Raw genomic sequence first — 26660 nt, forward strand, 5'->3', positions numbered from 1 at the left:
CAGGAATTAAGCCTACACCCCCAGGCTTGACTCCACTATTCTAATGGACGCTTCTTTACTGGTGACCTTTCCTCTGTGCTAGGGACCAGAATGACTTTCCCATCACTGGAGAACACATATTTGAGAGAGTAGCAGAAGGGGCGGCATGTGTCGAGCCCCTCTACATCTGCTAAAATGGAGCAGCCCCGCTGGGGTAGGGAGCATGCTGCTCACTTTAAGTCTGAGAAGGGCCACAAAAGACTCCCCACTTGCACGAACAAATTCTGAGAAGATTAGGTAAAGGATGCAAATCACCAACTCCAGCCTGCCTCTGCCATGTGCCAGACGGTAGAGCGTCCTCTTCAATCTCCACGATTCTGTTTTAGCCGCATTTTAGAGGCAGAAAAACAGGTTCAGAACGGAGGCTCAGGGAGTGGAAGGTACAGGCCTTGGGTCCTTAACTGGTTTTGCCTCTTTTCTGTTACATTTATGTCTATGTGAGCACATGAGTGTGCCACAGTGCACATATGGATGTCAGAAGATGACTACTGCAGGAGGTGCTTTTGCCTTCTGTCATATGGGCTCTTGGGATTGAATTTAGGTCATCAGCCTTGGTGGCAAGCACCTCTGCCTGCTGAACTATCTTGCTGGCCTGTTGCCACTTGTTTGCTGTGTGTCGTTGGGCCATGGCAAGGCTTAGCTTCCTGGTCCACACACTGGAAAGTGTGTAGTTTACACTCTCAGCCTATGGCTGCTGTGCTGGAATATGTGCAAACCTTAGAACATGGAGCTGATCAGCTCTTGCTCACTTAAAGTACCTGTTACCGTTATGCGCAAAGGTGGGGTTCAAACGTCAGGAGCACTTCTCAAGCCTTGGTGTCTTTTCTGACCCTCCTTCATAAGAACAGCCGGACCACAGAACCCCCTGCTTAGCTGCTAGTGTTGGCTGGATTGCAAAGACCGCCACTACCCACAACTCTCATAGACGGTGATCCCCATGATACACTGAAGCCCAACCCCTAGCATTTCAGAATGTGAGTAACTGAACACGGGATTAGTTCAGCAGGGCGTCAGCTCTCATTCCAGTACAACCAATGTCAAAATAACGAGGTAATCTGGGCACAGACATGGCTGTAGGAGACAACCAGGTGGAGAATGGGGTTGTACTACTGAATCACAGGAGATATGGGAAGCGAGAAACCTGGACCAGATCCTTCCCAGTGGCTCTGTGGAGCTCAGCTCTGCTAAAACCTGGATCCCAGATCTCCAGGCTCCAAAACTGGAAGATAATTTTACACTGGGAGCTGGAGAGATGGCTCAGTGGTTAAGAACACTTGTTGCTCTTGCAGAGGACCTAGGTGTGGTTCTCAGCACATATGGTGGCTTACAACCATTCATCCATAACTCCAACTCTAGGGGATCTGATGACCTTCTTGGGCATAACATGTATATGTGATATATATATATATATGTATACGTATATGTATATGTATATATATATTTACATACATACACAAAATACTCAAACGATAAATAAAAATAAATCTTAAAAAACCCTTTAAATAGTTTAATAATTTTGCCAAGACACAGCTTTGGTGTTTATTTTTCAGGCTGGTTTTGAACTCCCTGTGTAGGTCAGGTTGCTTCCTGAAATGGGGTAACTTTATAAAGACATTTGCTTTGGCTTAAAGTTTTGAAAAATTTATTTTAATTTCATTGTGTGTGTGTTTTGCTTGTATGTAAGAGATCAAAAGAAGGCACCAGATCCCCTAGAATTGGAGTTAGCCATGGGTGTGAGCTGCCCTGTGGGTGCTGGGAACCGAACCTGGGTTCTCTGGAAAAGCAGCAAAGTGCTCTTAACTGCAAAGCTTTATCTCCAGCCCTAGATCAAAGTTCTCAGTGCAAGAAGGTTAGGTCGTGGTGTCTGGTGACAGCCTCCTTGCTGGCCGTGTTCTGAGTGACAGGACATCGTGTGGGAGAGCCAGGGCATGTGTACGTGTGTCTCTTTTGGTCTCTCTTGGTCTCGTATTAAGTCACCAGGATTCGGTCTTGGTAGACACAATCTCAGGACCTGTCTAACCCTAGTGCCAGCCCCTCCCAGCCCCATCTCTGAGCATCCTAATGAAACACCACTCAGATGGAGAGTTTTCTCAGCTCCCAGCCGCCCAGTGCTCACTCTGCACTCCCCACAGAAGCTATCACTGTGATTTCTGTTTCAGTAATGAGTATCCCTGTTCTTGAATTTCATATAGAATTCTAAGTACATACTCTTAGGTCTGATACCTCTTTTTTGTTTTTCTTGTCTCTTCATTTTTTTCCTTTTCTTTTTTTTTTGAGAGTTTTTTTTTTTTTTAAAAAGATTTATTTTATGTATGTGGAGCACACTGTTGCTGCCTCAGACACACCAGAAGAGGGCATCGGATCCCATTACAGATGGTTGTGAGCCACCATGTGGTTGCTGGAATTGAACTCAGGACCTCTGGAAGAGCAGTCAGTGCTTTAACCACTGAGTCATCTCTCCGCCCCTTAGAGAGATTGCTGTGTAGCACAGACTAGCCGTGAACTTGCTGTGGCTAAGGATAGCCTTGATTTCCCGATCCTCCTGACTCCATACTGTTTATGCAGGGTGGGATTATCAAGAGCCCAGGACTTCGTGCGTGCTAGGCAGGCTTTCTACCAGCTTATTTTGGGTTTGTTTGCCCACCATTGTCGATGAGTTTGATAACCCTATTGAATGTCATAGCCATAGCTCACGCCCTTTCCTTTGAATCACAGTTTGCCACTGTGCAGATGTGCTCTATTTGTTTGCACATGGTACCATAGTCCGACATTGTGGTTTCCGGTTTGAGCTTTTACAAATCAAGCCACCGTACACATTCTTGCATCCACACACTCATTTCCCTTAGAGTGGGATTACTGGGTCACATGACAGATGCACTTTGCTTTGATAGAGATTGCCAAAGTTTCAAAGTGGTGGAGATTTACGTCTTCTTTCCCTGACCCCCATTCCAGATATCAGTATCTTGTATTGACAAGTCAAGCCATTCTATTGCCTGTGCAGACGCATTTGATTGTGACTTTAGTTTTTATTTCCACGATGAGTGAGGCTGTTGGGCTCCTCTCCACTGTTCCTTTACAGTAATGGGGGGTTGGGTTTTTAGTCCAGCCTGGCCCGGAATGACTAATTCTCCTGCCTCCAATTTTTTTTTTTTTTTTTTTTTTTCCTTTTTTTTTTGGAGCTGGGGACCAAACCAGGGCCTCGACTTGCTAGGCAAGCGCTCTACCACTGAGCTAAATCCCCAACCCCAAATAACAGCTGCTGAAACCCAGAATCGAACCAGGGACCTTTAGATCTTCAGTCTAACGCTCTCCCAACTGAGTTATTTCGGCCCCGCCTGCCTCCAATTCTTAAGTGCTGAGTTATAGGTGTGTGTAGTAGTGTGATGCCTGGTTCACCTCTCTCTCTCTCTCTCTCTCTCTGTGTGTGTGTGTGTGTGTGTGTGTGTGACTGAGGAGTGAACCTAGAACACTGGGCATGTGGGCAAGTGAGCCACACCTCTAAGAGGGTAAACATTTTTGCATATTTATTTCTCATTTGTGTTTGTCTGAGTTGTTCATTTTTAAAAGTAAGTACATTATCATTTCCAGACTGAGTTTAAATTCTCTATATAATCTGAATGAGGTTTTTAAGAGTTTTATGTCACTCAAAATTTACACACACACACACACACACACACACACACACACACACACACACACACCACCATCATCATCATCATCACCAGCACTCAGTATTTAAACTTATTTTGACTCTATCAGCAAAGGCAATTTTCACACTTTAGCAAACGATCCCAGCTGATCTAACACACGGTGCGCCCACTCGTTTGGACATAGCATAGTTGGGCTCAAAGGGTGAAGTCTGATTTTCAGAGGCTGGAGCAGAGCAGAACATTGCTCTGGACTGGGTCCATAATGGCCTCCAGTTAGCAGGTGTAGTGGACCTGGCTCTGGGCTGTCCTTCCCCAAGCTGGGCTGCTGGTAGCTGCCTTGGGCTGTGGATGGGTGGTACAGGGAGGAACCAGGAGAATCCAGGGCTGGGTTGTCACATCCAGGTGTGTGCTCACTGCTTACCACGTGACTGCTCCACGGCAGGGTCTGGGGATCCATGGATGGTTAAGACAGCAGTTTCATGGCGGAACCATGGTCAGGAAGGCTTAGGCAGGCATGGTGGCCTGCAGTGCTGAATGCAACAAGAGGCATCGTGGTCAGGACGTCCAGAAGAAGAGGAAAGCCGGAAGCATTGGAAGTTCCTGGAGGTCCTGGATAGGTCCCAGGGACATCTTCCTAGTGGAACGATGCTATCTGAGCTGTGCCTTGACACTAACCAGGAGTCACTAGGCAGAGGGTGGCAAGAGGAGCTTCTTAGTGAGCTTAGTCTAGGGGCTACAGTGCATGGTGTGTTGAGGGACAGGGCAAGAGAATGAGGTAGGCCCAGGAGGCTCCATATGCAAATAAAAAGACCTTCCTGCCCTCAGCCCTCAGAGTATCCCATTGCTACACATTTTATTTCCTGCATGTAGTCTGGGGGGGTGGTGGTGGTGGTCACAGCTTTCTCTGTCAGTCTGCTCAGTCAGGGGTGCTCAGTGGGTGGTCTCTGTCTGATGGCTTTTCAAGTCAGAGAAATCACAAGGTCTGATCCTTCCCACAGTGACACATGTGCCTAAGGCAGTGTGTGCCTGGCCCTTGGTGGGCACTGGGCAGGTGTGGCATCCACTCCTCTTACCTGAGAGCATGTCGCTAGCAAGCAGTAACCTTTGATTGCATGCCATTTTTCTTCAGGAGCTGGGATCTAGAAGGCAGAACGCAAAGAAAAATGGTTCCCTGGGAGTGGCTAATGAGGTGGTAGTCTGGGGAAAAACAAATACTATATGTTTTATTCTCATATGTAGATTTTTCTTTGAGACAAGGTCTCACTGTTACCCTGAAACTGTGTAGGCGAAGCTAGCCTTGAACTCACCTGCCTTTGTCCCCTGAGTGCTGGGATTAAAGGTATATCTATTCAGGTGGTTAAACAGGTGGGAGGGGCAGCCAGACAAGCATACCTGAAGACCTGGGCTTGCTTGAGGAGGTTTCTAGCCTTGGTGAACTCCTGGGTCAGTATTTTTAAGTCATCACCTTCAAACAGTGGCAACTTGGGATCCTGGGGAAGGGGAAATGAATGTAAAATTCATTATACTAAACTACTAGATGAGACCTGACATCTAAACTCTGAGAAGAAGATGGTTGTGGTCCATACATATACAGCCAACCAATTAGATAAGATGGATGAAGCAAAGAGGTGCAGGCTGACAGGAACCAGATGCAGATCTCTCCTGAGAGACACAGCCAGAATACAGCAAATAGGTGAATGCCAGCAGCAAACCACTGAACTGAGAACGGGACCCCTGTTGAAGGATTCAGAGAAAGGACTGAAAGAGCTTGAAGGAGCTCGAGACCCCTTATGAACAACAATGCCAAGCAACCAGAGCTTCCAGGACTAAGCCACTACCTAAAGACTATACATGGACTGACCCTGGGCTCCAACCTCATAGGTAGCAATGAATATTCTAGTAAGAGCACCAGTGGAAGGGGAAACCCTTGGTCCTGCTAAGACTGAACCCCCAGTGAATGTGATTGTTGGGGGGAGGGTGGTAATGGGGGGAGGATGGGGAGGGGAACACCCATAAAGAAGGGGAGGGAGAGGGGTTAGGGGGATGTTGGCCTGGAAACCAGGAAAGGGAATGACAATTGAAATGTAAATAAGAAATACTCAATTTAATAAAGATGGAAAAAGAAAAGAAAAAAAAGAAGATGGTTACAGCAAATTAGATGTTGCCTCTCACCAGAGGCAGGAAGTCCTGTGGGCTTCAGCTTGTGCATCTCCATGTATCCAGGCAGCCACTCTACACATGGATACTTTGAAATTAGACGATTGAGAGGCAGTGTGTGGGGGTGGGGAGGGACCAAGGCAGTGTCCAGATTTCCGTGAGTTTGACTCTTTCCTGGGTCCATGTGGCAAACGTGGTATGTGCTTTACCTAAACTGCTGGTGAGTCAGGAGAGTATCTGCAGGCCTTCCTGCATTTCTTATGGTAAAACAGAGCTTCATAGGAATGTTTCCAAAGCACTAACTACTGAAACTCAGAGCCTAACTTGAAACACTGACTCCCAAGTAACCAGAGCTTTGAGACAGAGAGGAGGCTGCCACCAGTGTGCCAAGGCAATGGCTGCTCCCACTGCAGAACCCTTGAATAAAGGTGGTGGTTCATATCTTATCCCGGCACTAGTGAGGGAAGTGGGAGGGAGGATCAGGAGTTCAAGGCTGGCCTCAATTATATAGTGAATCTGAGGCCAGCCTAGGCTACTTGAGTCCCTTTCTCTAATAACCAAGGCCTAGGGGTCTGGAAATGTAGTTCAATGGAAGAATGCTTAGCCAGGCTCTGGGTCCAACTTCCAGTACTTATGAACAACAGCAACCGAAGGTAAGCCAGGCATGGTGGCACACACCATGTATGGGGGAAGTGGAGGCAGGAGACTTGAGAGTTCAAGGATAGCCTGGGCTACATACCAAAATACCGTCTCAAAAGAAAAATACGAAAACAAATAAATAAGGCTGCAGAGTTGGCTCGGTGGTTAAGAGCACTAGCTGCTCTTCCAGAGGTCCTGAGTTCAATTCCCAGCACCCACATGGTGGTTCAGGAATCTATGATGGGATCTGATGCCTTCTTCTGGCACGCAGGTGGACAGGCAACAGCACTATGATACGTAATAAAACTATCATACATAATATAAATAAATAAAGTAAATGGAAAAGTCAAATCTGTATACCATTCTCCTGCTAAACGGGAGGGGCTCCCTGGAACCATTGACTCCCCTCAGCTATTGTTATGTAATAGCTCATGGATGACTTCATTACGTGCTGCTAAGTGTCTGTTTCAGCGTGAACACTGAAGACAGGAGTCCCCAGGAGTGAAAGTCCAGTGGTTCTGAACCACATCTCGGGGTCTGGCTCCGCCCTCCGCCTGCCTTTGGGCACGCACCTCGACTTCTGAAGCTGTTTGTCTCTGCAAGGATGGGGATGTAAGTGAGGCTGATTCAAAGCAGCCATCCAAATAAAGCAATTCCACCTTCCAGAGGACCTGGCTTAGAGCAGCAGTTCTCAACCTGTGGGTGCCACCCCTTTGGGAGTCAAATGACCTTTTCACAGGGGTTGCCTATCAGGTATTTACATACTGTTATGCATGTAACAGTGTGTTACATACTTTTATGATTCATAACAGTAGCAAAATTACAGTTATGAAGCAGCAATGAAATAAATTTATGGTTGGGGGTCACCAGAACATGAGGAACTGTATTAAAGGGTTACAGCATCAGGAAGGCTGAGAACCACTGGCTTAGGGGGATAGCCATGAAAAACATGCCCTTCTTGATCAGCAATCAATGTTACATGTCAAAAGAGAAGCAGAGATCTCAGGCAGAAGGAAGTCAGTACTTGTGGAGGCTTCTGGAAGCCTCTTCAGAATACCCACATTTATGACTGGTCACATACCCTTTCCTCGAGGAAGCCTCTGGCGAGCAAGCCTTGAATTCTGCTGAGGGCCTCATCACTAACAGGGCAGTGGTAACGGCCTCCACTGAGGGAAGCCAGCTTCCTCAGGAACTCAATTGCTGCTCTGGAGGAGAGACAAAGGTTCAGGGATTCACAGGGGCTAGGAGAGACAAGCAGAAACTCAGGGCCACAGTGAAACTTAAGCCTTTTGGGGCTTAAAGGAAAGTGGCCTGGCAATTGGGTGTCAGCTTAAACCATCAAGATCACTGTTAGGCACTTGAGTATACTCTCAACCGGGGCATGCACATCTGCCAGTGTCTACTGTGTGTTAGGCCTAAAGGAACACAAATACGGCCCTTAAGGAGCTTATAGTCTAGTCAGAGACAGAAAATATGTGCCCGATAATTGATTCTATTAACAATGTTTATTTGCCACTGGAGATTAAACTCAGAGTCTCATGCATCTAAGCATGTACTCTGTAACTGAGACATTCGTCAATCCTTCTTTGAAGAGGCTGCATCTTGTGTAACATATGTTGTTCTAAGTGACATAATAATTGTTCTATCAAGATCAAGCCAGTTAATGCCAGCACGGAGTGGGAGGGGTTCCAGAAGTCCTTCTCCTGACTGAGGACTTTTTGACAGTTGATGGCTAGTCCAGGAGGGCAAGTTGCTTTTTGGGGGCATATAGCTATTAATATGTTGCCCAGGCCTCAGTAGATGGCCTCATGTTCATGTACATACAGACAGCAGAAACTGGACTCAGTGTGTTGTATTAATAAAAAGGAAATATGGGGCTGGAGAGATGGCTCAGTGGTTAAGAGCTCTTGTTGATCTTATAGAGGATCTGAGTTTGAGTCCTAAGATCCATGGGAGCTCGCAACTATCCATAACGCCAGTTCCAGGGCATCTGAACTCCTAATTTCTGAAGGCACCAGGCACTCATGTGATACATATATCTACATGTAGGCGAAATATTCACACATATAAAAAACAATAATTTTTAAAAAGAAGGGAACAACAACCCAAGAAATTGTGGGGGAGATATTGTAGGGGCCTCAGGTAAGTTGGAGGTGGGGAAGAGGGTAGGTGCCTTCATCCATGCATACATGGATGAAAATTTCAAACATTCTTTGAAATAACATTAAGAATTGTGCTGGGTTGGGGATTTAGCTCAGTGGTAGAGCACTTGCCTAGGAAGCGCAAGGCCCTGGGTTCGGTCCCCAGCCCCGGAAAAAAAAAAAAAAAGAATTGTGCTATGTTAATGTTTTCTTCTCTAGTTTCCACAGATATTCATAAATGCTTTCCCAAGAAAAGAAGGTCAGAAGGCCTTTGAACATCAGTTCAAGGCTGCAGTGATGTAAGAGCAGCTTGTTGCTTGGTCGGTCTGTGGTAGGGAGAAGGCTTCTGTTTGTGCATCTCTTGATTCCCATGTGTAAGGGACGCTGTGGGTTAGTGGAGGGCCACACTCTAGAGAAGCCAGCTCAGCTCACTGCTGTTGCCCACCTGTCTGTGCTGGTCAGAGAGATAGTATGCACCTTCACGCCTCTCTCCTTCTGGAACCTTTGGACAGTGTCGAGTATAAGGCTGCAGCTTGTGTCTGGCTTCCCATCCGTCAGGAGATACAGCCCTTGCACATCCTGAAAGCTGAAGGCTTTCTAAGAGAACATAGAATGGGAACCATATCTGGGAATGGAGATTAGCTGGGAAGAGCAGAAGTGATGAGCTAATAGAGGAGACTCTGTCCCTAAGGGAAATGTGTCTGGAAGGATTCATAAAACTGCCCGATTGCTTTCTATGCTAGCCTGCTGACTTAAATGTGATCCCTGGAACCATGTAAAATTGTAAGGAAAGAATCAACTTCATAAAGTTGTCTGTCTTCCACACATGTGTCATGACATGTGTGCTCTACATACATCGTACAACACACACACACATACACACACGCACACACACACACAGGCACACTTGCACATACACACACTGAAAAGAAATTTTAAATAAAGATTGAGATTCCTCTTTCTGCCTAAGATAGACCAAGGGAGCTGGGGGGTCAGGATGGGGAAAAAGGCCCACTTCCTATCTGGTTAGTTCCAGACAGGCCACTCAACCTCCCTAATCTCTCTGTCTCCATCTGAAAGTGAGAGAGCCCCATTCACTGGGTTGCTAGGAGATGGGATAAAGTGACATGCTGGAAGTCCTAAAGCATCATGGGCTACCGGCACAGGGTAGCACTGTCTCTGTCATGCCACATGGTAGGGTTTGGTGGCAGCACTTGCCATTAAAGCTGTTAAGACTGAGGTGCTCCCCTGGGCTTGCAGGTGGGCCACCCACTGCATAGCCTCGTGACACGCAGCATCTGTGCTTTCTACCAGGGTGTTTTGCCATGGCTGTGGGTCCCTTGCAAAGCTGAGCAGGTTAAAACTGGAGAGGGAGAAAGAAAAGGGGGCAAAAAGAAAAGGATTGGTTAGAACAGGCCAGCTCATTCTGAAATTGTGGATGTTATCGCTGTGAGGATTGTTCTCTCGAGGACTCTACAGTGTGTCCAAACACGGAGGAAGGCGAGGGTAACCCCTTGAAAATACCAGATGCAAATGTAAGTGGACTAATGCAGCAGTGGGGCAAACTACACTGCTCTTTCCGCAGCAGACTCCTCAACTGGGCAGTTCTTGTTTCTGAAACCTCTCTGTTCCTTGGAACTGTGCTCAGCCTGGGAAACTAGGGACCTGCCTTTTGATCTTCCAGACCCTACACACCCCCATCCCGTCCCTACCGGTCACAGTGTTTCCTCAGCTGCTCCCAAATCAGTAGAACGAGCTCTGTCTTCATCCACTGCAAGTGGGGGCCCATGGACCCTGAGGTGTCCAGCAGGATGCACACATTGCTTTCTAAGATGGTGCCAAACAGCCTGCGGCTCCCTGCTCCGAGACGGGCGGCAGAGGCAGGGGAGGGTTGGAACATTAGTCTTCCTCGTGGTCGTTACAAAATGCGAACTCTTGCAATACTTACTCTCTGATAACTGGTCACAAGTTCTCCATTGGGAGATGGCCCTGTGATGGTGTTGGGAACATCAGCTAGCTAGCCTTATGAGGTTTGAGAGATCAATATTTCAGATCTAGGGGCTGGAGAAAAAGCTGGTGTGAGAGACTGGATGGAGACACCCATGGGGTATGGGTAACTCATTAAAAAAAAAAAGTTGTTCAAGGCTCAAGGGGGATTCCAGAGGGCTAGCAACTTGCCCAGAATCCCACAGCTTAGAGCCTAGGTTTTGTCTTGGTCCCCCTAATCCACACTTTAGTCAGGCATCCTTGACTTTGGTTTTCTGATTCTACAGGGCTGAACAGAGATGGCACTGGGAAAGCTCAGCAAGTATCTGGTGTGACCAGTGTCATGAACACTGGTGTTCATTGGGACAAGCAGAAAAAAACTGACCAATGGCTGGAATATCGACTAGGTACACGCCACAATAAGTGGATCAAGTTTGTTGGGCCTTGCTGCTTAGGGTCTCCCAGGATTCACCTGGGTGTCCCAAAGCAAATCTGGTGGAGGGTTAATAAGAGGAAAGCCAGCCTGAAGCTGGCAGGATGCTCTAGGAGACTAGCCAGCCAGCTGGTCAGCCTTTCAAAGACCTCAACTACAAACATTTAATACCCAATGGTGGGAACACAGTGTGAGCCACCATGCCCTGGCCATCTTCACCTCCCAAATCGCTCGCACTCTGCGTACCTCATCTTTCCACATAACCCTCTACTTGGCCTGCTCTCATCTTCCAAAAGGGTCGGACCACGAAACCCTTGTTCCACTCTATTTCCCAAGAGTTTATCATCCATGAAGCAATCAGAGGTTCATTACAAAAGCAATGGAAAGTCTATTAGGCTTCCCACGGCTCTTGGTAACTAAGTGCTCTGGCTGCGTCTCCTGCCAGGTGTGCGTGAGAGGGAAGGCAAATCTCGACAGGGCTACTGGCTGACCATCAAGACCAAGAGGCCAGGCTGACACCCTGAAGTAGACAGGAAATGAAATAGGAAACAACTTAGCTTTGCAGTCAAAGAGAGCCTTATGCCCCTCCTGGCAGCCTGTGTTGTATACCCAGTCCTGTGTAAGTTCATTAAGTCAAGTTTTTGATGTTTTCTACTTAAATGCTCTCTGTCTGGCTTCTGCTTACCACACAGTCTCCTTTGTCTGTCTTTGGCCTTCCCCTCTCGGCCTCTGCCCCAGCCTGCTTTTCTTCTTTGTCTTGTAATCACCTACACAATCTTTAAAAACATCACTCCAGGGACACTTCCTCTGAGAGGACCCTGAGGTGATGCTTTCCCACACTAGCCAATGGTTTCTCACAATACCATATTCCTCCTTTCCCTGAACTTATCCCTGCTGTCCTATCAGACCTGCTTGTGACTCTTTGGTTAACAGCTGTCTCCTAGACAACATGATCTATTGTTGAGGCCCTGTTGGGATTTGTCTTCCCTCTCACACACACCTGGTAGGAGTTCAACACTTCTTCATTGAGTGAAAGAATGAATGAATGAGTGAGTGAATAAATGAAGCACCCCCCCAAGATGAGGTTGGGTGTGTGAGTCCACGGACTGAATGTATAGCTTTGTGCATGCTAGGCAAGCACTCTACCACTGGCTCTGGCTCTCAGCGGAGGTTCAAGTACAGGTGCTTGGGTGTGGACCTGTGTGGGAGGTGTGGGCCCCTTGCTACAAATGAAGGCACACAGTCGTCAGCTATTCTGAGTGGCTGGTGTGAGCTGAGAATAGGAAAAGGTATACATACCCTCTACTTCCCCTTTGCCCCGTCCTAGCCTATGACCTGTCAATCACTTCTGGAGCTTAGGAGAGAGGTTTTGGGAAGGAGCAGACATGGCTACAAGCCATGGCTACAGACTATTTGCAGCAGGCTTTCCTGCAGAAAACCTGACTTAGTGAAATTACACAGGACCCTGCAGGGCAACACAGGCAGCCAGAAGGAATCATAAGGCTCTCTGTGACCACCAAGCTAAATTGTTTTCTATCTATTTCATTTCCTGTTTACTTTAAGATGTCAGCCTGGCCTCTTGGCCTTGAGACTCAACCAAGGCTTGCCCTGGACCGCTGGCCTCCTGGCCTCGTCGTCACAAGTACTGGGATTACAAGGTAAGGACCACCACACCTGAAGTTATAGTCAGCGCTCCTCTCGAATGTAAGCCTGAGTCTCCTCGGCCTGCCCCTTCCATGGACCTTTCTTTGAGGTACCTTGGTACCCCAGGGGAAATGTAGAGAAGATGTTTTGCGGGTTGGAACCCCTTCTGTTTCTACCATTACAAAGGGGTTGAAGCCGGGCCCCTTTAATGCCCAGGTCTTGCTTCTCTCATATCCCTCATTTCCTACTATCCTGACAGCTGTGGTCAGAGCTGGGCTGTCCTCAGTCATGAACAGGGACAGACAGACAGCTGTGTGGGTAGCTTGGACAGGCAAGAAGATCTCTCCAGTTTCTGTCCACACTTCTGTCACCATGTCTGACGTCTGGACCCAGAGCTCATTCAGTATAAGGAGAACCGGTTGGCTAAGCCCACTGGCCTGACAGTCTCGGGAATTAACTTCCTCTCAGGCCCCTCCCACCTCTCTGGGCTGTAATCACACTCACCAGACAGCAGCCAGTGCAGCCTCTGCACATAGCACCTCATCACCTTCTCCAAGCCTGTGATGTACGTCTCCATCTCTCGCAGCGTCCACTGGATGTGTCTCACTACTCCCTGGGGAAGGCAAGTGGAGGCTAGTCTATCAGTGTTGGGTCATAGTCTCAGCACCCCTAAAATAGTTGATACCATTATAATCTGCAATCATTAACGTATTTTTCTGTATATATGTTCATTTGTTTGCGTGCCGACATTTGAAACAGGGTCTCACTATGTGGTTCAGGTTGGCCTTGAACTCATCAGCTTCTTTCTTCCGCCTCCTGAGTCCTGGGACTACTGGCAGAGACCATCATATTTGGACCAGTTTTGTTTATTGGAAAGTTATTTTTCCTTTAATTTACTACTAGATTGAATGATGGTTCTTCGAAGGAGAGGGAAGTGGGATAATGGTGGAAGACCAAGGAGTCACTGGAATAGTAAAAACCACGCCATCTCCAAGTTTTAAAATAAGAAATCCTTGGTGAAAGGCTGGAGGGTCCATACATCTCAAACAGAAAGATGATCTTGGACAGAGAGGGGTCAGCATGTGAAAACAACACCAAGTTCTTTTAGTGGATAGTCCTTTCGGCTATTTTTAATTTCCTCTGATGTTGATAACATGGTATCAAAGGGCAAAGAGGAAAGGAAGCCAATGTTTACCTTGTACCGAAAGCACTTACTGCATTCTCAGAACAATGAGAAAAACACCTCCTGACTAGAAAGCACAGAGAGGGGACCTGTTCCCTCCTGCTGTCCTAACAGAGCCATGGCCAGTGTTAGGTACTCTAGTTCTCTAGTTGTTTGCATGAGAATGCCCCACCCCATGGGCTCTAAGGATTAGGAGGTGTGACCTTGTTGGTCTATCAGTGAAGTGGGCTTTGATGTTTCAAAAACCCATGCCATTCCTAATTAGCTCTCTCTGCCTCATGCCTGTGGATCAGGATGGAAACTCTCAGCTACTGCTCTACTGCCTGCCTGCCTACATGCTGCCATACTTCCCACCTCAATGGTCACAGACTGTCGCCCTCTGAAACTGTAAGCCCAAATAGACCCTTTCCCCTAAAAGTTGCCTTTGTCACAGTTTCTCATCACGATGATGGAAAAGAGACAGGTACCAGTACTTTGGAGTGATTACTTCAGCCCTGGCCTGGGTGCTTAACACCTGCTTCTAGGCCTTACCATCTACTCCAGAGTGTGGTCTCAGACCACAGGGGATTGGCTTTTCTTTTTAAAGTCAGAATTCTATATTTTCCATCAACTGAGGGATGTCCTACTTTAGGGAGTGAGTCTAGACAAGCAGAAATGGAAGTCGGTGTCACCTGATCTTCTCTCTGCCACTAGCAGCTGACAGAAGGTAAGAAGGGAATGGGGGATGGAGAGCGTCATCACACTGTGACTTACGTTGATCTCTATACTGGGGAAGAGACTGCAGTGTCTGGCCAGTGCCGACCCCCGTACTGACTTTTGATATCTACAGTTGGGACCAAGGCATTTGGAGAGCTCCAGTTTCAGTCTCTTCAGCCCGCAAGTGGCTGTCCACTGTAGAATAAAACACCGTCAGGCCAAAATGAGTGGTTTGTCTTATTTATTTATTTATTTATTTATTTATTTATTTATTTATTTATTTATTTATTATTTGAGACAGCTAGGGTCTCTCTCCATTGCCCTGGTTGCCGTGGAACTTGCTTATGTAGACCAGGCTGGCTTTGAACTCACAGAGATCCACTTGCCTCTGTCTCCTCGGTGCTGGGATTAAGTGTGCACCACTGGGCCCGGCTTGCTTTTGTTTGACACAGTGAGACTAAATGTAGTGATGTGGCTTCCCAAGGCCACCAGTGAGGAGGAAAGCAGACTTGCTTCTGAACTTAACATTATTACCCCATGTGCACGGTAAGCAGGCATTCTTAACCTGTTTGGCCTCTTCCAAGTGTGCCCACCCTCCCGGAAGATATGGTTGGTAGAAGAAATTACTCAGGGGCACTTGCTGATATGCACAACTGAATACCTCTTGACTTGAGCATAGAGTGTCCTTCCTGGGCAGCTCAATGGAAGAATTAATCCTTCTGATGGGTTTTCCTTGACTGTACCTCTTGTACACAGAACCTACAGAAACACAGCAGTGTTACCACGGATATGTCTCTCCCCTTTCCCCTTTCCCATGTCAGTTTCCCTGCAAGTCAAATTCTCTGCAGACTATTTAGGTATAATCTGCTGAAGAGGTAGAAGGTAAATCATGAGGACGGAGTGGGCTGCTCAGGGTTCCCTTTCTCTATTTAGCAAGGAGTCCAGCTGGGACCGGTACTGTGATGGCTAATCTTCCTTGTCAAATCGGCAGGCTTTAGAACCACCTGGAAGACATGGCCCTGCCTGACTCTTTGCGGGAGCTTCCAGGGAGGTTTGAGGAGGGAAGACCCACGCGAATGAGCTGACACCACAGCATGGGCTGAGCTTCTGGAGGACATAAAGGAAAAGGGGACAAACACCAGCCTTCCTTTTTCTCTGCTTCCTGACTGCAGGCCCAGTGTGGCCAGCTGCCTTGTGTCCCTGCTGCCATATCTGACAGCTTCTCCCTCTACTTCCCCACCTGGATATCTCTTCAAATTGAGAGCCCAAATAAAGCCTTTAGTTGCTTTTGTTTGTATTTTGTTACATGGTAACCTAGGTACCACTTCCCAGGGACCCGATGGCAGACCTAGGGAAGGACATCTTTATTTCTCTCCTAATTGTCACCAGGGCTCAGGAAACTGCCTCCTCCAGGAGGCACCAGTGGCCTAAGGACAGTTGAGACCCCACCTGCAGCACGGACTTTTCTCACTCTGTGCTAATGGCAGGAAGCTCATGGTGGTTTCTCTGGTAGGGAGAATGGAGTTGTTCAAGGATGGGCCTGTTTCAGAGGCAGAGCCTGAGGTAGCTGGAGGGGCTACTATTCTCACCAGGTTGCCCAGGGCCAGGAGCTGTCCTGACACACATTGACTTTAGCGTACCCACACTATTCCCGGACTCTGTGTAGAACAGGAAGAGCTTTGCTTTTGTTCTGGGGTTGGCCTTCGTCCTCTGTTCCACAGTCCCTTCCTTGCCAGGTTGGGCTGCAGCTGGAAGACATCTGAGTTGTTGGTCTGGCAACATTGTCTGTAGGTCCCACTGATAAAGCCACACTGCTCGGCTACCTCAATTTCAGCTAAGATCTGCACTAGACATGGGGATCTCAGGCTCCTTGCTCCCATCTTGGGTTCCTTGGCCTTGTCTGGACCAGTGATAGCTAGAGCTACTGTCACTAAGTCCTGATGTTTTCTGGGCACAGCGTTAAGTGCTTGGTGTGTGTGCCTTGTGCTGTTTCCTCATGGTCTCCCAGCTTACAGATGGGCTTACTAAGAAGATTCCTGGGCTCGCTGCCATGAACCCCACTGCTCTAAATCCTTTTCTTCAAAATGAAGACACGTAGCCCCAGGTTTATGAAGTGAGTACTTTCATAAAAAACAAATAGTTATGGCTTCTCTCGATGAACCCTTTTGGGCCTGAACTCAGTAACATCAGCAAATAGGGAACGGACTGCGGAGGGTGGATGGCCTCAGGTTTTATGAGAAGCATCTTGGCGAATGGGCTGGCACCCAGTCGACCTCACCGTCATGTAGGTGATCACTCTCACTATTAATTCACGACTCAGCTGACTCTCCACCCCCACCTGCCCACTGCCACACCTTACCTGGAGAGACCCTTGTTTCACCATTGAGGGGGTGACACCTCAGAGCTTTCAGCTGGGAGCTCGTTTCTCCATCCACGTCATCTTTAATGCTCTAGAAAACAGGCCATCTTGCCCGTCAGAGGCCTGCTGCCTAGAGTAAGCAGTTCCCCAGTCACCCTGACCTCAACCTGCCAATCAAGAACCTTTATTGGGAGGGATCTAAGGGAGTTAGCACTTCAGGCACGTTTGGCCTACCTTCTGCAGCAGATTTCACAGGGGACTCTGGAGTTGGGAGTGGAAAAGTGTATGTATGTACATACATGCATTCATGTATATACTATGAAAGCCCACTGGAGGAGCCACCGGGTATTTGCTAGACTATTCTTTGCTAGTTTCCGGCTTCTCTTCCTATTAGACTAGAACTTCTGGACCTTCATTATGACAGACGACCATTTAGGAAACTTCTATGATTTGTTTTTGTTGTTGTTTTAAGACAGTGTCATACTATGTAGTTTTGGCTGGCCTGGAGCTCGCTGTATTGACCAGTCTGGCCTTGAACTCATGGAGATCTGCCTGCCTCTGCCTCCCAAGTGTTGGGATTAAAGGCATGTACCACTCTGCCTGGCATTTCTATATTCTCTTGGGCCCCTCAATAAGGAATTCTTTCCTTACTGGGCACAAGTAGAATGTAGTAATAGTTTAATAAAGTCACCCAAGGCACCAGGCCAGCTAAAGGACCCTTTTGTGACCCGCGGTGGAAAGGGCTTAGATGTTATCACTCCAGAGAGTGCCTAGCCTGTCAGGAGGGCCCAATGGAAGCCACGTTGCAGCCTAGCCCTCCTCATACTGAGTCAGCTCGTGAACCACTGAAGGTCCCAAAGAAAGGCCCTGAGATTTTGAAGTTCTCTCAGAGTAGGGATGTTAAGAGGGGTAGGGATGAGTCTGGGCTATTGGGCTTCTTTGAGTGAGCCCAGGAAATGCCTTGGAAATGCAGCCCTATGAGTAAGCTATATATCCTGGGATAGTCTTCCCGATTCTAAAATGTGTTGTGTTCACTAGCAGCTCAGTTAGCAATCTGCTGAACAACCTCCGGGTTTCGCTGACCCTTCTGCTCACAGCATTGACTTGTGAAGGTCTTCCCTCTAGAAGATCCCCTGAGCACTTAGGTAAGGGGTCAGTATTTTACGCAGGTCATGTTTGATGGCTGTAACTGAAGATACTCCCCACAGGCTTAGGTTGAATCTGAGAACCCCACCATTGCTCCTGCTAAGCTTGGTCTCTGGAAACAAGTCCTATTAGTGACCTTACTCTTTCCCTACAAATCCTTCAGGTTTAGCTGCACACACAGAGGAGGTGAGTGTATTGCCACGGAGATGCTAGAATTAGGCTAGGGAAAGAAGCTGAGACAGGCACAACCAATAGCAGGGGAGTGGGGGAACCATAGGTACCCCCCTCTAAACTAAGAGGCAGGTGCTCTTCTCAGTGGTCCCCATGGGATGCCCCTGAATCTCTGTCCCCACCAGTGCTAGCCCTGGGGCCTGGCCCAGTCCTTTTGAGATCTAGGAAAGACAAGGAGACAAACTGGGAACGAAATCCTCTGTGTGTTATTAGGGAAGGGTGTCAAACCATTCTGGCCACCGAGGGGGCTGTGGGCTTGGGAGGATAGAGTTTCTTGGGCTGACTTTGCTGCAGAGTCCTTGGCTTGTCTTTCTGGAGGGCTGCAGTCAGCAGCTCTTTTCCTGAATGGTTCTTCAGGGAGGCCACAAGGAAGGCACACTGCAATGGGAATTGCATGGTTAGAGCACACTGACAATTGTGGGTAGCTACACATGTGTAGCAGGACAGAAGCCTTTTGATGCTTCTTTCTGCCCAGAGAATATTGTTTGAAACTAAGAGTTCTATGAGTTAATCTTATAGAGAAAAAGGACTTCTTTGTTGTACTGGAAACTGGGAAAATTAATGTTTGGAGTTTCAAGCCCTCAGGCCAACAAGACATGACAATGATACCCCTTTATACCTAGTTTGTATATGAAATGTCCCCTTTTGGCTCATGCCAATGTACTACTATGAGAAGTTCTAGAAACTATAAAAAGAGGGGCCTTGCTGGAAGGAAGAGGCAGATCCTTGGGAACTGGACTGCTCTCTGTCCTCCCCTCTCTGCTTCCTGTCTGCCATAAAATCAGTTGCTCTGTTCCACACACATCTATCACCATGATGCTCAATGTCACCTACAATCCCCACCATGACGCTCAACCTCACCTATAATCCCCACCATGACGCTCAACCTCACCTACAATCCCCACCATGACGCTCAACCTCACATACAATCCCCACCATGATGCTCAGCCTCACCTCAGGCCAGCCAGTCATGGGCTGAATTCTCTGAAGCTGGGAGCTAAAATAATTCCTTCTTCCCTTAACTTGGTTTTTCTCAAATATTTGTCACATTGATGAAGAAGCTAAGATGTTGCTTGACTGACAGGGAAACCAAAGCTCTGTGAGCTCAAGGTTCTTGTCCAAGGCCACACTACTCATTAAGTCAACTCCAGGGGCCTGGGCAAGCCAGCATGTAAAACCCATGTTCAGCCACATAGGCAGCCGACCATATTCCAGCACCAACACAGACAGGGACAGAACTGCAGTGGAATGCTTAGTCTTTTTGTCTAAAAGTCTCTCAACTTCCCAAAGCTATTCTACTATTTCGTACTTAGTGCACCAGAGAACACTTTTTGAACATAAGCACACACCCGAAAGAAGGTAGGGTTAGGGTATTATTGTCCGCTAATATCTCGTAATTGTGATAGGAGTGAGAATAGCATGGTTTGCATTTAAGGACCAGGACCCCAGATGAGCTAAGGCATGTTTGTGGAGCCACCGGTCCACTGACCCAGCAGCTGTAGGGGAAAAGGACACACCCATGGTTCTGCTATCTTGTGTGGGTATAGTCCTCTGTGGAGATGAGTCAGTCTATGAAAGAGCAGGAGCTAACATTTGAGGTAGGGGGAGACCTTCACAGATCCTTCCCTTGGCTTGACCATGGGCCCTATAACCTCCTTGTCTATCCCGGGCTTGAACTCCTCCAAATCTCTACCTCTAGTTCTTATCTTCTCCCATCTGCCTTCAGGCCATCCTCATTTTTCAATCTCCACAGGCAAGCTCACCTTTCTCTCAGCCTCTCCCTCTCTGCACCCACCACAAAGTTTCCACATTCTCTTTTTTTTTTTTTTTTTTTTTTTTTCTGGAGCTGTGGACCAAATCTAGGGCCTTGTGCTTGCTAGGCAAGTGCTCTACCACTGAGCTAAATCCCCAACCCCTTCCACATTCTCTTTCAGTTGTCAAGACACTGTTGTCTACCAGCTGCCCCAGAAAAGATCTTGGGGATTTCTTTCTGTTGCCTTCTGTCCCTCAGTGTAGACACTCCATCAGGTGTAAATCTGCATGTAATTCATCTTTAAATGTTCACCTGTCCGTTCCCGATTCTCATTCTCATCGCTCCCGGCATGATCTGGTTCCTTCCCATCTTTCTAGTTTCTCCTGGACTACTCAAAATCTCCTCCGGAGAAATAGTTTTTAAAATTATTTTTCTTTCTCTTTTTTCTTTTTGGTTGTTGTTGTTTGGTTGATTTTGGTCTTTCAAGACAGGGTTTCTCTGTGTAGCCCTGGCTGTCCTGGAACTTTCTGTGAGAACCAGACTCGCCTCGAACTCGGAGATCTGCCTGCCTCTGCTTTCCGAGTGTTAGGATTAAAGTCGTGGGCAACCACTGCCAGGCTTTTAAAACAAATTTTGAGTAACAAAGAGCAAGCCATGGATGACCTAGGAAGGAAGAGCAGGCAGAGAACAGCAAGTGCAAAGACTGCTTAGGGAGAACTCGTGTGTCGAAGGAACTCAGCAGAGGTCAGCATCTACAGCGTAGAGGTCAGACCCAGTGAAAGACAGGAGATCCCATGTTCCATCTGAAGCCTTGGCTGTGAGTAGATCTAGACACAGAGAGGGACTGGTGTGGGCAGATTTGTGTTTCCTATGATCTGCTATAGAGTGACCTCCTGATGACTGCTAATGTCACCTTACTTAAAAATAGCGTCTTTGCAGCTGAAATTGAAATGGAAGTCAGGATGAGGTCATATTGGAGAAGGGGTAGGCCTTTCAATTTAATACAGCTAGTGTCTTGTGAGAAAGAAAAGACCAGCACACACACACACACACACACACACACACACACACACACACACACACACACGGCAGACAGCTATGTGCAGATGGAGGTATAGGTTAGGTCAAGCTCACAGCTGAGGAATGCCCATCGATGGTCATGGACCAAACTTTAAAGTCATCTTCTTTACCGAGCCTTTACTATGACCATCTCAACCTCGTTTTAGCAAAGATTTGTGCTTAGTAACTTCAGCAAAAGTCACTCTCCCCTTGATATCCGTTCAGAATTGCTCCTCCTCGGGTTCTAGGTCCTTGGTCTACCTTTAACAAGAACCCTTGCCACCTAATCAACTCCTTTTAGTGATTTTCCGTCCACTGACTGCTCACTGGGTACAAATTCCTAGCTATTTCTGTGGTGTCTGTATTTGTGTTTGAACTCTCTCTCCTACCGCAGTAGTCTTAGAAATCTTCGTGCCATTCTGAAAAGTATCCAACATAGCTTTGCTTTTCACCAACTCTAAAGGGATGCAGTGCCCAAGGGTTCTATCCATAGCCTACAGAAGGAACACGGCTCCGGGAGCACAGAAGCATAAGTGTCTTTGATTCAACGTGCTAACGGCATTTTGTTGCAACAGCCATGGCAGGAACTGTACATGTTTAAGCCCGAGCCCAAGGCATACCTTTTGGGAGTAGTTGAGGGCTTTTTCTATCTCAGATACGATGGCGTTGCTATCATCACTCTCATAAATACCTGAAAACATGGTACATCGTGAGCATTAGTGGGAGAGTATGGATCTGGGCAAGTGTCAATAACTTTAATGTATGCAGGCCATGTGAAAGTGACAAGCCCAAGTGGCAAGATGGGACCACAGTGGACTGAACTGACCAGGCACAACCTTATATCATCCAGTGGTATGTTGTCACCAAGAGTGTAACTAGCCACAGGGCTGTGTCCTAGAATTCAAGGGAAGGAGAAGTTCGACACAAAGGTTCTTGCTACTGTATGGGACGGGAAGGCCCACATGGTAATTATTTACAGTGGCTAATATCTGCAGTGACCATATCACTGTCACTCTTGAGTGGGACTCTGGCAAGTACACTGGGCATTGATGCTGTCCTGCCTGGGTTCAGCTTCTGTCCTTTAGGCTGTGCCTCAGGAATTAGTGTCTCAGGCTCACTCTCTTCCTGCTTTTGTACTGAGTTTTGAATATGTGACCCTCTAAGCAATCACTTAATAATATAGCTTTATATTTCATTCCTCCCCCACCCCCACCACTTAATAAGGTTTCTCACCACTACCTGGAACTTCTTATGGTTTTAAAGAAGTAAATTTGTATGGTCAACAAAGTCAGTGCTTTTCTAAAATGTAATTGTAACTATTACATATACATACAAATATATACATGCATAATATATGCATACATAGAGACAGGGAGAGAGGGAGGGAGGGAAGGAGAGAGGAAGGAAGAGAGAGAGGAAGGAAGAGAGAGAGGAAGGAAGAGAGAGAGAGAGAGAGAGAGAGAGAGAGAGAGAGATCTTGTTCCATGTATCTTATGGGCCATTTGTGAATATACCAGACTTTGGGAACTGTAAATCTAAGGAATCTTTACAATTATATTCTAGATTGCGCAGTGTGTGTGTGTGTGTGTGTGTGTGTGTGTGTGTGATAATACACACATGTAACACACTCATTTACACATATGCAGACACACACATCAGTGTGATCTGTCACAGGGCTTTATGCATGCTAGGCAAGCACTCTATCACTGAGGTCAACCTCAGTCTTGATTTCTGCAGTACTTGAAGGCTTTACCTGTTAAAAATTGCAGTAAAATATACCCAACATAAACTTTACCATTTCACTTTTTGGGGGAGTGGGTACTGAACCCGGGCATACAAAGGACTAATCCCACCAGCGAGCTGCACCCTCTGCTCATAGTCACTTTAAAGTTCAGTGGTACTAAGTATGTATGTGCTATTTACACACGCCATTGCTAGTCATTATCTCCAGAGTGTTAGGTTAGCATCTATTTACACACGCCATTGCTAGTCATTATCTCCAGAGTGTTAGGTTAGCATCTATTTACACACGCCATTGCTAGTCATGATTTCCGGTGTGTTAGGTTAGCATCTATTTACACACGCCATTGCTAGTCATTATCTCCGGAGTGTTAGGCTAGCATCTATTTACACACGCCATTGCTAATCACGATTTCCGGAATGTTAGGTTAGCATCTCTTTTGCTTTCTTTTTTGAGGGCTGGGGATGGAATCTAGGGCCTACAAGTGCTAAGTGTGTCCTTGACCACTGAGCCACACTTATGTCATTTATATGTGCGTACACACTCACACACATGCTCATGCCATAACATCTGTGCTAAGGTCAGAGAACTACTCTCGGGCGTCGGTTTTCTTCTTCTACCGTGTGTGATCTAGGGGTTGAACTCAGGCTTGGTGGAAGCCCCTTTACCCATTAAACTGTGTCTCTGCCCCCCTAAACTTAATTTTTAAAACTGTTTTGTTTTATATGTAGGGGCGTTTTGCCTGCATGTATATGTGGGCACCACATTAATGAGAGATACCCTGAAAGGCCAAAGAAAGTATTGGATCCCCTGAAACTGGAGTTACAGATGGTTGTGATTCACCACGAGGGTGCTGGGTCCTCTAAAGGAGCAATCAGTGCTCTCAACAGCTGAGCCATCTCTCCAGCCCTCCTAATTTAATAAATATGGCTTTTACATGTTACTTCTTGACACTATTTTAAGTCAAAAGAGAGTCATGCCAGTGCTGAGACAATGTCCGGAAAGAACGAGGCAAAGGACCAGGAAACGCGCACGTACCTGTCTCTCCAAACCAGTGGAAGCGACCACAGGCAGCCTGGGTGACCTCTTTGTAGGCAGCAGCAGTGTCAGTACGGCTGGCATAGCAGGCAGGGGGCATGGTGCCCATCTGTGGTTCGCCCACATAGAAGAGACAGACATTTAGCTGGAGGTCGCAACCCCCACAGGCCTCTGCCACATAGGCGCTGAGTATGTGCTATGGAGAGAAGACAGAAAGTCCTTACCTGAGGCCTGGGCGCTGCCGATCTTCCAATAGTTCAGCAGATCATCTCCTCTTTTCTCTTCTTTTCCTTTCTCTTTTTGGTTTTCAAGCCCTGGCTGTCCTGAAACTTGCTCTGTAGACCAGGCTGGCCTCAAACTGCCTCTGCCTCTTGAGTGCTGGGATTAAAAGTGTGCACCACCACCACCACCCAGGTGACCATCTTTCTTTTAAAAAAACAAAAACATTTTTGGGGACTGGAGGGTTGGTTCAGTGGTTAAGAGGACTGGCTGCTCTTCCAGAGGACTTGGGTTCAATTCCCAGTACCCCAGTGACAGCTCACAACTGTCTGCAACTCCAGTGCCAGGGGACTTGGCACCTTCATAGATATACATGCGGTCAAAACGCCAATGCACATAAAAATAAATAAATCTTAAAAGAGAAAAGAAAATCATCAAAAAATAAAAATATAAATTATTGTGTGTCAGGTTGTGTGTATGTGTGTGTGTGTGTGTGTGTGTGTGTGTGTGTGTGTGCGTGTGTGTTGTGGGGAGTGGGTATACACATGTAAGTACAAGTTCCCTGAAGAGGGCATAAGATCCTTTGGTACTGGTGTTGCAGACAGTTATAAGCATTGTTGTAACAAGAGTTCTGGGGAATGAACTTGGGTCTTCTGCAAAAGTACTAGATGCTCTTAATTAATGAGCCATCTCTCTAGCTCTCTGATCATCCTTCTTGGTGGCCTACTGTGTGCTCGGTCCAGTTCTGTAGGCAAAGGCAGAAAGACATGCGCCTGGGACACAATTTCTTCCCATGTTTTACTAGGGCACGGCAGGGGTGCCTACTGTGGCCTGCATGCAGCAGTGTGGACATGCTGGGAGCTGTCAGTAATGAAGTCTCTTAGGCCCACCTGAGACCTGCTGAGCCAGGAGCTGTGCTGTGACAGTATCCCTAGGTACTTGTATTTGAGAAGAGGTAGTTCAGATAAGCTTGCTGGGTTGGGGCTGTGGCTCAGTGGTAGAATGCTTACCTAGCAAAAGCTAGTCCACACTCAACACCGCAGAAAATAAAAGACCAGAGGAAAACGATCATGGCGGCTCACGCCTTTAATCCCAGCCCTTGGGAGGTAGAGGCAGGTAGACTTACTTCTCTAAGTTTGAGTTCAGCCTGCTTTATATAAGTATGTTCCAGGCCATCTAGGACTACACAGTGAGACCCTATCTCAACAACAAACAAGACAATAGGTGTCTAGGAGGAGGGCTACTCACCACATCTTGGTCAGGGACACCCCCAGTGAAGAGGTAGATGCCCTGAGACTCATGTTTGGTTTTGTCCTTGAAATCCACTTCTATGGCCTTCCGCAGGGCTCCGAGGACATTTCTGCTTCCTTGACACTGCAGGCCCAGGGCCCACCTGGGGAGACAGGGACATAAAGTTGGGGAGGGCCACCTTTGAGGCTGTAGGGTCCCAAGGACAATGAGAAGAAAGTTGTTTTCTGGTGTCTGCCCTTGGCTGCAGTGTGGGGATGGGGAAGATAGTGCCATAGGGCTGCTGTAAGACACAGCTACAGAGAAAGGCTCTGCCTTCCATCACCTACCGCCAGGCTCTTTGTAAGTTGTCATGGCTCACAGCAACCATCTCGGGCCTCCAGCTCTCAACTGTGCTTCCAAACCTTTGAGGAAGCAAAGGAGTTTGTTTTTAGGACATAAGTCCTTTCTGTGTCTCCCTTCTTTGGGATCCACAGGCCTGAAGGCACACAAAATTCTGATAGTACGCCCACAAAATGTTGGAATGTTGCTGGCTTGGAGTAGTCATGAAATTTTCTGCTCATAACACATTAAAGACAACTCTGTGGGACAGCGCCAGGATTCTCAAGCAGAGACAGAGCGATGGCCAGCCTTGGCCACTGCCCTCCTAAACTCTGAAGTCTCCTTTCTCTGCAGGAACTTCACTGTCCCCCTTGGAGCACAGCTCACTGTCTCTGTGAGACTCCTGGAGCCCAAACTCCTCTCACAGTGCACGTCCCTCTCGGGCTGAACTGTGGTCTTTTCTGTAAATACGCATGATCTCATTTTCTCTGCAAGACGGTATTGAAGGTTCCCAAGAGGAGAATTTATTTCTTTATGGATGACAAGGTGTACTTTTCTGCCCTTTTACTGAACCTAGGCCTCCTCTGTGCCAGTCTCTTCTGAGAATCCCATAAAACTCCTTAGTAGACGCATTCTGTGTCCCTCTTCCTGGTCACCCCTACACAGCTGTGACCCCTCCACTCCTAAGAGCTTCAGGAAGCTACTTCACCTCCTGGTAGCTTCTCTCTTCCTTTTGACATGATGTACAAGCTCCCTGGAGAAACCATACCACCATCCTCCAGCACCCCCACTGCTCCAGCACCCCCACTGCTCCAGCACCCCCACTGCTCCAGCACCCCCACTGCTCCAGCACCCCCATCTGCTCCAGCACCTCCACTGCTCCAGCACCCCCACTGCTCCAGCATCTCCACTGCTCCAGCACCACCACCTCCACTGCTGCACCACCTCCACTGCTCCAGCACCTTCCACTGCTCCAG

At 47.5% G+C, this 26660-nt stretch overlaps 1 protein-coding gene and 1 non-coding gene across 2 annotated transcripts in view; both read right to left on the reverse strand.

Moving 5' to 3' along the window:
- Positions 1–3296: 3296 nt before the first annotated feature.
- On the reverse strand, positions 3297–3369 carry Trnaf-gaa. The gene has a single exon. It is a non-coding gene; the product is annotated as a tRNA-Phe (tRNA).
- A 1392-nt stretch (positions 3370–4761) lies between these two features.
- The window catches only part of Vwa3a (von Willebrand factor A domain containing 3A), a 61203-nt gene continuing 39304 nt past the window's right edge, over positions 4762–26660 (reverse strand). Inside the window, exons 17-32 of the mRNA XM_032892759.1 lie at positions 25692–25766; positions 25363–25507; positions 23896–24091; positions 21737–21807; positions 18533–18682; positions 16928–17018; positions 16209–16316; positions 15230–15327; positions 14626–14763; positions 13194–13302; positions 10339–10483; positions 9845–9989; positions 9072–9223; positions 7567–7690; positions 5082–5179; positions 4762–4828 (exon numbers count right to left, since the gene is read on the reverse strand). Of these exons, the coding sequence (XP_032748650.1) occupies positions 4777–4828; positions 5082–5179; positions 7567–7690; positions 9072–9223; positions 9845–9989; positions 10339–10483; positions 13194–13302; positions 14626–14763; positions 15230–15327; positions 16209–16316; positions 16928–17018; positions 18533–18682; positions 21737–21807; positions 23896–24091; positions 25363–25507; positions 25692–25766 (1897 nt within the window). The 3' untranslated portion in view covers positions 4762–4776. The remainder of the gene's footprint in view (positions 4829–5081; positions 5180–7566; positions 7691–9071; positions 9224–9844; positions 9990–10338; positions 10484–13193; positions 13303–14625; positions 14764–15229; positions 15328–16208; positions 16317–16927; positions 17019–18532; positions 18683–21736; positions 21808–23895; positions 24092–25362; positions 25508–25691; positions 25767–26660) is intronic.

This window comes from Rattus rattus, chromosome 2 (assembly GCF_011064425.1).
Source record: "Rattus rattus isolate New Zealand chromosome 2, Rrattus_CSIRO_v1, whole genome shotgun sequence".
Lineage (NCBI taxonomy): Eukaryota > Metazoa > Chordata > Mammalia > Rodentia > Muridae > Rattus > Rattus rattus.